At 44.3% G+C, this 12,959-nt stretch overlaps 1 protein-coding gene across 1 annotated transcript in view; it reads right to left on the minus strand.

Annotated features, from left to right (window-relative positions):
* Positions 1–6,296: 6,296 nt before the first annotated feature.
* The window catches only part of bcl11bb (BCL11 transcription factor B b), a 41,445-nt gene continuing 34,782 nt past the window's right edge, over positions 6,297–12,959 (minus strand). The window contains exon 3 of the mRNA XM_062044876.1: positions 6,297–10,887. Coding sequence (XP_061900860.1) covers positions 8,822–10,887 — 2,066 coding nt within the window. The 3' untranslated portion in view covers positions 6,297–8,821. The remainder of the gene's footprint in view (positions 10,888–12,959) is intronic.

Raw genomic sequence — 12,959 nt, forward strand, 5'->3', positions numbered from 1 at the left:
GGCCCCAGTGTCAAAAAGTGTTAATCGCACGTTAAAAAAATTAGTGCCGTTATTGAAATTTATAGTTAACCCGTTATTACCGCGTTAACTTTGACAGCCCGTGTGTGTGTGTCTGTGTGTATAAGTATATTTATAAATATATATATATATACTGTATATGCTAAACAAAAATAAATCGCTCCCATTGAAGTTGATCTTTGAGTTGAACTCAAAGAACTAAAACTTTTACTATATACACAAAATACCTAGTCCTCTCAAATATTGTTTACAAATCTGTCTAAATCTGTGTAAGCTAGTTAGTGAGCACTTCTTCTTTGCCAAGATAATCCATCCCACCTCACAGGTGTGGCATATCAAGATGCTAATTAGACAGCATGATTATTACACAGGTGTGCCTTAGGCTGTCCACGAATATAACAAGATGTGGTCAATCCAGAATATGGCGAAAGGGACATACTTATTTACATATGGAATAGTCAAAATTGATTGAGGGACAATTCTTAATGGAACTTAGGAAAGAAGTAAGACTTAATGTACAAGCATTGACTATTTATGTCAAGGTATTTACTTGGCCTCCAAGTAGTTTTACCCTGCAGTGTGTGCTCTATATCCTCCTTAGAACCAGCAGCCTCTGCAGTGGACATTTGTGTATTGCATTACATGAAATGTGTAACTCTGAAACAAAAATAGACCAAAAACTAACACAGAGGACACTGATTCTACGTAGCAACTACGATATCGACATTTTTGAATGTTGGTAAAGTTCTTTATTTATTCCGAACGATTCAAAATGTTCCTCAACTAAACTAGAAAAGCACTCAGAGAGCGCTAACTTCCACGAGGCCCTACCTCCCAATAGTAAAAAAGTCCTTATTTTCAAACGGTGATCCGGATCACCCCCAAAATACAATCACACGTTACTTAACCCATTTCCTAAAAGTTTAATCAAAATAGCGGAATGAAAGACAGGGAGTGAAGCTTTTTGTCAGTCATCCACTGTCTTTGTCTCTTTGAGTGGACGCGGAGCTGCAAGCATATAGTACACACAAATTAAAGCTAGTAAGATAACTGCAAGGTAACAGTAAAAATTATCTGGATCAGCTCTAAAATGTAATCACTTGTTTGTTTGTTTTTTCACATTTTTGGATATTTTCTGATAATCTGATGAAAATCTGCCCATAACTTTTTGATTGCTTTTGTCTGTCATACATTATCTTTGTGTCTGCAAACTGTTAGCATGCACACACACACACACACACACACACACACACACACACACACACACACACACACACACACACACGCACGCACACACACACACACACACACACACACACACACACACACAAATACAGACACACAAACAAACAGAAACGTACACATAAGGTAACCAACTCATTATTGTCAAGCATACACTGTCTTTGTCTCTATGGGTGGAGATGGGGCTTCGAGCATACACACACACAGAAACGTAATGTAACATAATAGAAATGATCCGGCTCAGTTTCACAGTGTATTCACATGTTTTTCTTGAATCCCATTTCGAACATTTCCTGAATATTAAATGAAAATCTGCCCTTAACTTAATGGATTGAAAGAAATGGAGTGAACTCTCTTGTCCGTCATCATCTGTTTTTGTCACACACATAAGCATAAAGTAACGTAGTAGAAATGATCTGAATCAGGCCCCCTTAACTTTTTGAGCTATTGAGCGGAATTAAAGAAACGGAGTGAACACTCTCGTCAGTCATCCACTCTTTTTGTCTCTGTGGGTGGGGATGACCTGCTAGCACACACACACACACACACACACACACACACACACACACACACACACACACACACACACACACACATTCTTGTATTTGTTAGCTTCTTGAGAGCTCCGAAAAATGCCTACCTCTTAAGGACCACTCTTTCTAGATATATAAAGATTTGTATTTACAACATTAGTAATATATACATACTATGCAAATATAAAACAGGTAAGCTTTTAGTTAAAACTTTTTATTTTTATTTTGTGTTTGTAATTGGTTTTAAATCGTTCATTATTCAAGTTATTACAGTATGTCTCTTTATACATAGTTATTTATTTTTAAATTAATTTTGGCCAAAGGGGACGCATTTCAATTTCTTGCACACACTTTTTATTTCATATGTTGACCAGAGGGGGAACACTTTTAAAACCGACAGTCAATTTGAAAAATCCCTCCTTTTTGAGATCACCCGATTTTTGATAGATTTCACCACCAGGTGTGCAGATCAGACATTCTCTGTTAGAGGCAATGGTTCTCCGTATTGGGACCATGATTTATGTCCTAATTTGTTCACCGGTCCTCATATGGAAGGTACTTTTCCTTGTTGATGTCTCAAGAAGGGTAGAAATACAAAAACACACACACACCCAGAGAGAAACGCAGAGTAACGTAGTAGAACAAAATCTGCATCAGGTCCAAAATCAAATAAGTTGTTATCCCATTCCCAAACAATTCATTAAAGTCCGCCCATAACTTTTGGAGTTATTTTGCTAACTGACTAACTAACAGACAGCAACGTCTTGGCGCAAGTCATAAATTAATATGTGACTCTTAGCAGAGGTCGTGTTAGGTAAAGTTTTCTCTTGAACTCCAACATTGAAATCTTCGTACTACATTACCCGTGACTCCCACCACCATTATAACAACACCCAGTCCCCACCCTAATCAGCCTCGTCCCCCCGGCCCCACAAAACCCAAACCAATTAATTGCTCCTTATTAAATAAAGGCATTAAGTGTTTAAATTTAAATTTTACGTAATCTGTGGAGTCTTTGTAATTCTCCCCTGGTTGTCCAAAACCGGATTGGATATTTGGTTATTTGAAGCGCTCCATGTCTGCATGCACCCCAGAACCACACCCCCTACCCACAAAACTCAGGTGTCAAATAAATCTCTTCATGTGTCTTCCTCTCCAAAGAACTCAAGTAAGATAAGGGAAAATATCCGTAAATGAGGTCCTTTGTTCTTGCGGCCCCAGTTCCCCCAGAATCGTTCCTAACCGCAGCTGTCAAGTGACCACCGGCCCCCTCTAAATTAGTCCCCCCTCTCGTCTCTCTCCAGACGGTTCCCAAGAGGCGGCATCTGGGCTGGATTTCCTCTCCCAGCACGCTCACTGGGCGGGCAGCGCCGCTCGACTGAACGGGTCAGGGACACCAGATTAGTACTTGGGTATGTGCAGAGGGGCTGGTGAGGCCCGAGTCCTGTGATCCACCAGTAAAGTAGGATCTCTGCGGCGGTCCTGTGGTCCGCTGCGGCCCGGGAGGCGGACCGCAGTCCCTGCTGACACCCTGTTCCCTGAGGACATGGTTTTACTCCAAACCGTGATTTCTCCGTTTGCCTCCTGGCGACTGGAGAGGCCTCGGCGCTGACGGTGACGGAGATGCGGCACCTCGGGCCGGGTCGCCGTCGGCCTTTTCAGGAAAGAAACGGCCTGAACGTTTGTGTGGCCTCTGATTATACGGAGACGCTTGAAAAAAAAAAAAGACGCTTCAGTACAGGAATAATTCTGCCAAAATAAATTGCATAATTGCAGGTTTGACGTTGGCGATGTGATTTACAGCGTCGCAAAAAAAACACACACGGCGCAGGCGACTTTGTTCTCGGGCATGTCAAGATGACGCCTGGAATGTCGTACGGAGTGAAGCGTTTGCCAGGAAGAAGAGCGTCGTTTGTCATCCTTTAAGCTTTTATTGTTTTATAGTGACCCCCCGCCCCCCCACATGAATTGAAACATGTGCGGAGAGTCATGCGAGTCCAATTGTTGTGTCAGTAGTCGTGCCACGGCAAGGATGGGACTTGTGGGAACATGAGATCCTCTCAGTGTGCACATTTCTGCTGACCAGAAGACCAAAATCCTCAACATGGCACCCAGATGTATTTCCGCTTGCAGGGACACACACACACACACACACACACACACGCACACACACCCACACACACGGGAATGTCTGTCGTTCTGCATCCTCCAAACATGCTACAATTTGTATGTGTTTTTGGATTATTTTTAGAATATCTCGCTCTGGCAATTATTCTGTGATGCTGAATTATGCATGATGCCGAGACGTCGCAACACTTCCATGTGTGAGGCGAGAGCGGCGGCGATTCGCCCCGACGATTCCCCCGTCGCCATTTTTTGCTCTTTCTTTCTTTGCTCATCCGTCTGCACCGTATCGAGGTGCACAACACACATATCACACACTCACACACCGTCGCCCGGAGGCTGCAGCGGGGTTGGGCTTGACTGATGTTGGCCCCGTATCAAGAAATACCTGACGGGTCCCCTTACTCACGCCGCCGCTCCTTGGCGAAGCGTGAGACTGTCAAGTGCTCGGCCCAGAAGCCGAAAATCTGACTCATATTCGCAGCTATGTCGGTTTTTTTCACACTAGGGAGGGGGTGGGATAGGGAGGCCCACGCCGCCGCCATCCACAGACACCCCCCGCAGTAGCAGCAACTCAAATGGGTCTTCTGGTCTTCATTCGTTGGCGACGCCTCATCGTCTTCTTCAGAAAGAACAGTTTGTCTGCGTCTCGCCCTCGAGGACATTTTGTAAAATAACCGCCAGCAAAGATTCCTCATTTGACGCCTGTGGAAACATATTGCAACAAACCTTTGGACGTGGTTTCCCCCCCAGTGACGAGCCAAGCGGAGGCAGCTCATATTCATTTCTTACGACACGGCGTGACAATTTAGCAGGAAAGTGTGCTAACAGTGAAGCGCTACGGTACTTTCGCTAGCACAGTGCCTCAAGTGGCGCCATCCAAGTAATTTGCATATAATTTAAGATACTTTCATCAATAATATTGTGTATTAACCACATTTTTGTATAAACCTCTACACTCCAGAAACATCTTACATAAATGTTTTGGAAAAAAATAACTCTTGTTCCGCAAATGACATTTATTTTATTTATCAATTTAGGGACGATCGTAAGCTTTTTGTATGTGACCCAGAAATATGTCATTTTTCTACTAGTTGTGATGCTTTTTTGGTACAAAATCTCACTAAATTTTAATTTGATTTTTGTTTTGTGTTAGGTGTGGAATTCCAAAAAAATATATTTTGTATAATAACATTAAAAGTGAGTCTTGCTGCAACACACTCTTCAAAAAAGAACGGACATGCGGTGCGGAAAGCGACTTGTTGCCACTAAAGCTTGTGTCAATAGTAGTTAAGAATTACTTTTATAGCATATTATTAGTAATGGAATATGAATAGTGTAATTATGATATATTATTAAATATTATTAATTTGAAAAAAAATATGTAACCACAATTAGTAACCTCAAATGTAGTTGATTTTTAACCCATTAGATTATGTTACTTTCAATAGAAATGATTTTTAAATTATTGATTTTAGTACAGTTGGGCATGTTCTTTGTGTAAGAATAAACATTTCTATATGAATGTTTATATGAATATGAATATTGGGATTTGTTATATATTATATAAATATAATATAATATAATAATATATCAGTATATATTATATACTGTATATATAATAAGTAAATATTACATATGTTATATTTTATATTGCTACTATGGTACATTTTTAGTCTACTTAATATCTGCATTATCCTTTCCATCCTTACCCTTTCCATCCTTTGTAACTGAGCTACTGTGTGGAACAATTTCCCTTGTGGATCAATAAAGTTTGTCTAAGTCTATGCCTGAAAAAAGAGCTTCTAAATGGACCGTTTTAAAACGCTGCTACATTAAGTTGTAGTTGTAAAAAAAAAAAGTTTTTAAATTAAAATTAAAATGTGAAGTTGAGTCACTGCATTCTTCATAATTCTTATTTCCTGCGTAAGTAAATTCATATTTGATTTGCTTTTTTGTGATTATTTCTGAGTTCTTGTTTGAACTTCTGTCATGAAAGGTGTGTTTCATTGATGCGGAATGGATCCCTGCTCCTTGTCGTCGTCGTCCCCCCCCCCCCCCGCCCACCTCCCCTCTCCCCCCCTCCCCCGCCCGCGTTGCCGTGGGAACAATGACAATGCGACGCGCACGCAATCAGCGCAGAATAACAAAAAGAAACAAAGAGAGCAAGGAGCGTCTTCAATCATAGAGCAATTGCAACATTTATTGAAGTGTTGGCTTTCTTGTATTGATTTTTCAACACATTACAAAAATACATATATGCTCCCAGAACAGCAAGTGTGTACTGTTCTGAGATCACGTTTTTTTTTTTTCCACAATTATGCACTCGCCCCCGCCCCCACCCGTCTGTTCCCTCCCCATCCCACCCCAAAATAAAAAAAAGGAACAAGGAAAACTATTTTGTACAAAGAGCCAAAGTGAAGCTTGTGAAAAGGTTATTTTTTTTGTTATGTTTTTTTTTTTCAAATGACAATTGAGTGTCGTCACAAGACCTTCAAGGGACCATGAAAAAAAACAAAAAAAACATTAATAACAAAAAAAACCAAAAAAAAACAATTTCTATCTTGGAAAAGTGTCCCTGCACATTTAATCTCAGTCCTTTTGTTATTCCTAATCATCCCATCTTGCCCATCCCGTGGAAAGGAAACTCCCTATCAAAATAAAACACAAAATGGCTCCGCTCTCTTCAGAAAGCATGATTGATTTGGATTTCCTTGAGAAAAAAAACACCTCCTCCCGCACACATACAGGAAACAATACTTGTACACGTTGTGGTATTCTCATGGCCGTCATACTTCCAACGCTGTAAACTTATTGTTTGAATTCATGGTTTCGCTCTGCTTGGCCCAAACCTCAACTGATAAAAACTCTGCCTTTAGAGGCTTTTGTTGGCTCGATAAAGGAAAGTGGCCATGGTTGGACAAGACGGTGACAAGGGTGAAACTTTTTCCAAGCTGAAAATGAAAGATGGCGTCTCCTCCGCCTGCTTTCATGTGGCTTCGCCGCCTTTCCCTCCCAGAAGACGATGTGGCCTGTTGATGCGCATTTGGCTACAAGAAAAACACATTTCATATGCTTCCAATTTCATTTGAATGATTCGTCTGCCTGGTCAAGGTTTTTTTCTCACTCGTCTTTATCCCCCTTCCTCATTCCAATCTTTCTCTTTCACAAGACTCGAGGTCACACGGCCAGATGTGCTCAACATTATCATAACTCATGTCCCCTTTTTAGTTCTTAATTATTTTTTTTAGGGTTTTGTCACGTCTTCTGGGAGAAGAGACAGCAGAGAAGTCCACAAATGTCACAGACGCCGAATGGCTTTTTTTCAATTGTCCTCCTGAGAACAAGCGTCCACTGCAATGGACATTTGTTTCTTTTGTCAAAGTTAGACATTTTAGTTACACATTTAGAAGAAGAAAAAATAGCTGTGTTATGAAAAATACAAATGTCCAAATGTCCACTTTGTGGTCTATTTCTTTTGTCAAAGACATTTCAGAAAAAAACAGCCCTCTTATGCAAAATACAAACGTTAACACCAGTGGAAATTAGATTTTTCTTTTGTTAAAGTTACACATCTCAAAAAAAAAATGTTCGCTGTTGTGCCACAGCCACGGACATTTGGTTTTTTTCTATTTACTTTTGTCAGAGTTAGACTTTTTGGAAAGAAAAAAATAACCCCATTTGGTAGATTTTTTTTTTACAGTGACACATTTTGAAAAGAAAAAAAAAAGCCCGGTTATGCAAAAGACAAGCATCAACTGTGGAGGACGCTGGTTCTCAGGAGGCTATGAAGCGAGGGAAGTGGGGTGCCTGAGGTCAAGTTTGGGGTCGGCTCGGAGCAGTGTGAAAAGTGGGCTTCAAAGTGGGACAAGGCAATAACACACGTACACACACTCGGTGACGCAAGCAGCTGGTCTTCTTGATTGTTTTTCAGAACAGTCGTGGGGACAGAGGGGTGGGCTACTTGAGCATATATATTTGAAAAAAACAAAAAAACAAAGAAAAAGTCAAAACGAACGGAATATATTTACATAAACAGGACTGTTCCCCTCTCACATTAATCACAAGTAGTCTTAAGTTATTCAGCATATTAAATATGGTGGTTCCATCCTACATTGGGAATGTTGCGAGCATCAGCTAATAAACGCTAACTCCATTAAGTGCAACCTTTTTGTTTTACGTCCTGACTGAGGCGAGGACAGCTTTTTTAACTCTTTTTTTTTTTTTTTTTTTTCATATATTCACAAGCCTATATTTAAAAAGCACAAATTTTCCCCCCAAAAAAATTAATCACGGGGATAATGTTGGATTTTTCAAACCCATCTTTGTGTTATTGTCAGGCTGACATTCAGTGCTGGAGAGGAGGGGAGGGATTGTAGTCCGCTGCTGCACTACTTGTAGAAAACAATGACTTTGAAAAGCCAACCGCTTCACACACGTTTACTCTCACACGATAATAAGCTTCCTTATAGGACAAAACAAAATTATTATTATTATCATTATCAATAAGGGTGACTTCTTTCCAATTTTTTTCTTATTTTCATAGAAATGAACAAACTTTTTGAGCACAGTTCAAAAACCATATGAAATCCCACAAAGATGTATCTGCACATGCCAAATATCATTACAAAAAAAATCCAATAAATACAGAAATTATTGCACAGTAGAAAGGCTCCATGGAATTCCTAAATTGACCCTTAGACGGCGCTCCGGACAAACTTTTCCCTTTTTCTTTTAATATTCTCAGGCGATGAGGGAAATTTAAAAATCAACATCAATCTGTCTCATTTTTTTATGTAAAGATTATCCAGCCATGCCCCTTCTAGAAGTAGTCATAAGGAAGATGTGTGCGCATGTGTGTGTGTGTGTGTGTGTGTGTGTGTGTGTTTGTGTGCGACTGGCGCTTAGCTTCTGTCCGCTTGCTCCAGTTTGACCTCGCTGGCCATCAAGTGTTCGCCGTGCCACTTCTTCATGTGTTTCTCCAGCGTGCTGTAGACGCTGAAGGGCATGTGGCAGATGTCGCAGCGGTACACCTCCTTGCCGAACTGGCCGTGCGTCTTCATGTGGCGTGTCAGCTTGGAGCTCTGCGCGCAGGCGTAGCTGCACAGGTCGCACTTGTAGGGCCGCTCGCCCGTGTGGCTGCGCCGGTGCACCGTCAGATTGCTGCAGTTCTTGAACACCTTCCCACAGTACTCGCACGTGTCGTTGCGCCGATCCTTGGAGCTGGGTGGACGGCCGGGTCCGGGGCCTCGCAGGAGGTGCGGCGTGCTGCTGCCGCTGCGGCCCGACGCACTGCCGACCTCCATCAGCTCCCCCGGCGGCGTGGAGAATCTCAGGCTGCCCGTTTCAGATGAGGAGTGCTCCGAGGAGGTAGCGAAAGGGGACTGCCGGGAGTCAGTGAAACCCAAGAAGGGTTCCCGGATGAAGTGGCGCGAAGCGGCGTAGCCGGCCAGGAGCTGGGAGTAGACGTTCTCCGGGGAGATAAGCGGAAGTGCTGGTGGGAGCTCCAGCTGCTCCCTCTCGATCTTGATTCTCTTGTTGTTGTTGTTGGACGGGCTGAGGCTGGTGATGGGAGTGGGTCGCCGCTGGAAGAGCCCCGGAAATGATTCAGCTTCGGACACGCTGATCCTGCCGTTCATCAGGGGCCGGGTGTCCTGCTCCACCTGCTCCCTGTCTTGTTCCCTCACGCTCTGCCGCTCTCTGTCCGGGTCGCCCCCGTTGGTGCCCTCCCCATTGGGCTGCCTCTCCATGCTTCGCTTGTTTGGGTTCAGTCTGAGATGATTGTCAAGATGGTTGTAGGGGTGCATGATGCCCACCCCGCCACTCTCACCGACTCGCTCCCCAGCCAGGTGCTTCTCCTTGGGAGACTGCCTGGGCCCGTTCTCCCTGTTGGGGTTGAACTCCTGGGAGTCCTCGCTTAAGTTGGAATCTGGGCGACTTCCGTTCCTCAGCTCCTCTTCCTCTTCTTCTTCTTCCTCCTCCTCTTCTTCTTCTTCCTCCTCCTCCTCGTTGTCCATGCCCACGCCTCTTGTGTCAGCCTCATGGCTCTTGTCCTCACCTTCTCCTCCCTCGCCTCTGTTTCCTGGTTCAGGGGAGCCACCCATGGAGCCGGACTTATTGTGCATGTGTGTCTTCATGTGCCTCTTGAGCTTGCTGGCCTGGGAGCAGGCGTGGTCGCAAAGGTGACATTTGTACGGCCTCTCTCCGGTGTGGCTGCGGCGGTGCACAATCAGGTTGCTCTGGAACTTGAAGATCTTGCCACAGAACTCGCACGACTTGGATTTAGCTGCCACTTGGTTCTGACTTTGCGCGTCAGGGGGGCTCGAAGAACCGTGTCCCGCCTGGGAAGTGGGCGGCTGCGGGGCGTAGGTGAGGAAGGCTGGCGGTTTAGAACCAGCCTGGAAGAGCGTGGGACTGAGCAAGCGGTGCATGGGTGGCACACGGTTGGGCGACAGGGGCGGCGTGGGACCACCGTTGTTGTTGGTGTTGCCTGCTAGCTCCCTTAGACGTCGGGAGAAGTCCATGGACGGGGGCTCCATGGGGGTTAACCGCATCACCCTCTCAAAGGCACTGGGGTGCTGGGAGAGCAGCCCCATCTCCTCCGGGCCCAGTCGCTCCAGTGGGGGTCTGGGAGGAGGCGGAGGGCTGACAAAGGGTGGTGTCGCGGGCAGCCGGGTCTCCATAAAGCCTGGGGGTGGGGGGTGTTCCCTGAGCAAGGGTGCTGCCATGCGGAGGAGGTGGAACGGGTTATTAGCGTCACCCAGGAAGGTGGGCAGAGGAGAGCGGGGTAGGGCGTCGACACCGGGCGGGGGCGGCAGGGCCATGCGGGGGGTGAGGGAGCAGTTGGCCGGGTGGTTGTCCAGGTAGATACGGATGCCATGAATGTGCTGGGCGTGCTGGAGCAGGAACCAGGCGCTGCTGAAGGTATGCTTGCAGCTGGTGCAGATGTAGCTGGAAGGCTCATTTTTGTCTGGGGGGGATGAAGCAAAGTATTAAGACATTGCGTAAATGCTTAAAACACATTACACTCTTCTGAGAAAACAAGATTTTGAAGCATGCTTGTGGAAATGTTTGTGTTTTATGCTTTGTTTTGTATTGTCAAGGAGGAATCAAAGAGTCTGGTCTTTATTATGATAGATTGATTAATTAAGAGAACGATTTTTAATCTTTATCGAGTATATTTGCTTGTCCATCTGTGCATGACATTCTTTTTGTGCGTGTGTGTCTGCAGGCTAATGCAGATGGCAAGTATAGTGCCCTAAGGCCACGACACATTATGCTAATTTTTATGTCAGCCTGGCTTTAATATACAGATCCATCTCGTCTTTTTTGCCGTTTCCATATGGAGGCAGGAGGGTCGGGGGGGGGGGGCTGAATCAGGCATGCAAAAAGGCTCACTATGGGTATTAATATAAGAAGATGGAAAAGGGGGTGAGATGCAATATTGGGAAAAACACCAACAGTGTAGTCATTGGTTGCAGCAAACACAAAGAGGAGCGGACGTCGCCGGTTGACAAATGTCTGGTTTAAACGTTGTGACTTCATGAAGCCAAATGAATCGATCAGTCACTGCAACGCAGCCTTTGTTGGGATTTATCTAATTCAATGCAGACAAAGATGCTCCTAAAGGCATCTGCATCCACTTATTTGTCATCGCCGGCTACCTGAAGGAGCCCGCCGGCGTGTGATCTCCCTTTCGTACTAAGAGTCTCCCATGCAGCGCACCTCCAGAGGATACCGCAGCTGATCCCGGATCAGTGTCTGCTAAAGGAAGCTAATTTAGCGCTCTGATTGGTTGAGCTCTCCCTCCGGGCTCGGATGTTAGAAGTGGGGGGGCAGGTCAGAAAAGGCTAATGAGAAGCTCATTTACTGATTCTGTCACTTTTTCGCTGCTATTAGCGCTGATCTGTTGCACTGTTTTGGCTGGATGGGACGCGACCTGACTGCTGCTACTATTATATGTGTGTGAGAGAGAGTGTGTGTGTGTGTGCGTGTGCGTGTGTGTGTGTGTGTGTGTGTGTGTGTACGTGCGGCAAGTGGCGGGCTGCCTGCCTGTGTTTAGTTTGGCTTGGCTTCACACGGCCGCTTGGCAGCACGGAGCTGGATAGCTTAGCAGCTTTGGACGGGGAGACGAGAGATGGTAGAAGGGAGCTGAGGACGAGGGGGCGGGCTTGACGAGGATATGTACGCACAAACACACACACACACACACACACAAACTTGATCACCAAACAAAGATCAATAACAAATCAGGATTGTAGCAAGAGACTACTTGCTCTATCTTCGTGGGGTTTTTTTTTTGACATTCCATCCAGCAGTCAGCCCAATAAGCACCCCCCCAATCCCCCAACCACTCTTTCCCTCCACTCCCCCCTCCCGAGCAACCACAACTGCAACGCATTTGCATCTTGTCATAACTTAGCCCGCCGCGCCATATGCCGTTAAGGGAGGCGTGTCGGCTAATAGAGTGACAGCTGATGGCTACTGCCTAATGACCACCAAAGACACATTTCATCAACTTCTCAAACAAGCAAGCGGAGGGGGCTCAATGGGGGGGAAGGAGAAGAGACAGAACAAATATTTAAACAAATCTGAAAATGTATAGCTCTATAAAACACTAGAAACAATTTGTTACATTATGTTTTTTTTTTTTTTTAACTTTTTGTGCCTTTTTTGGAATAGATTACATCACTTCCTGTGTAGATAGGAAGCAGGAAGTGCCAAACAAATTATAATATTTTGACCCTCTTTTGTAGCTTATGAAAAGCAAAGAAAACCATAAAAACTGAGATTTCAATCAGTTAACATTATTTATTTGCATTTAGTGAAACTTCTAAGGGAAACAAAAAAAAAAGTTAAAATATGCGACATTTTAGTCAGCTAACTCTGCTAATGCTTACTAAAAACACCAACAACAATGTATTACTCACAGGCAACATTAATGCATTCTTAAAATATATCCTTGCTTTGGAGGGCTGGGGGGGGGGGCGAATATAGGAATATACAGGAAGTAGGAATTGTCAAATTTTCAATCAGTGATGC

This window comes from Entelurus aequoreus, linkage group LG04 (genome assembly GCF_033978785.1).
Source record: "Entelurus aequoreus isolate RoL-2023_Sb linkage group LG04, RoL_Eaeq_v1.1, whole genome shotgun sequence".
NCBI lineage: Eukaryota > Metazoa > Chordata > Actinopteri > Syngnathiformes > Syngnathidae > Entelurus > Entelurus aequoreus.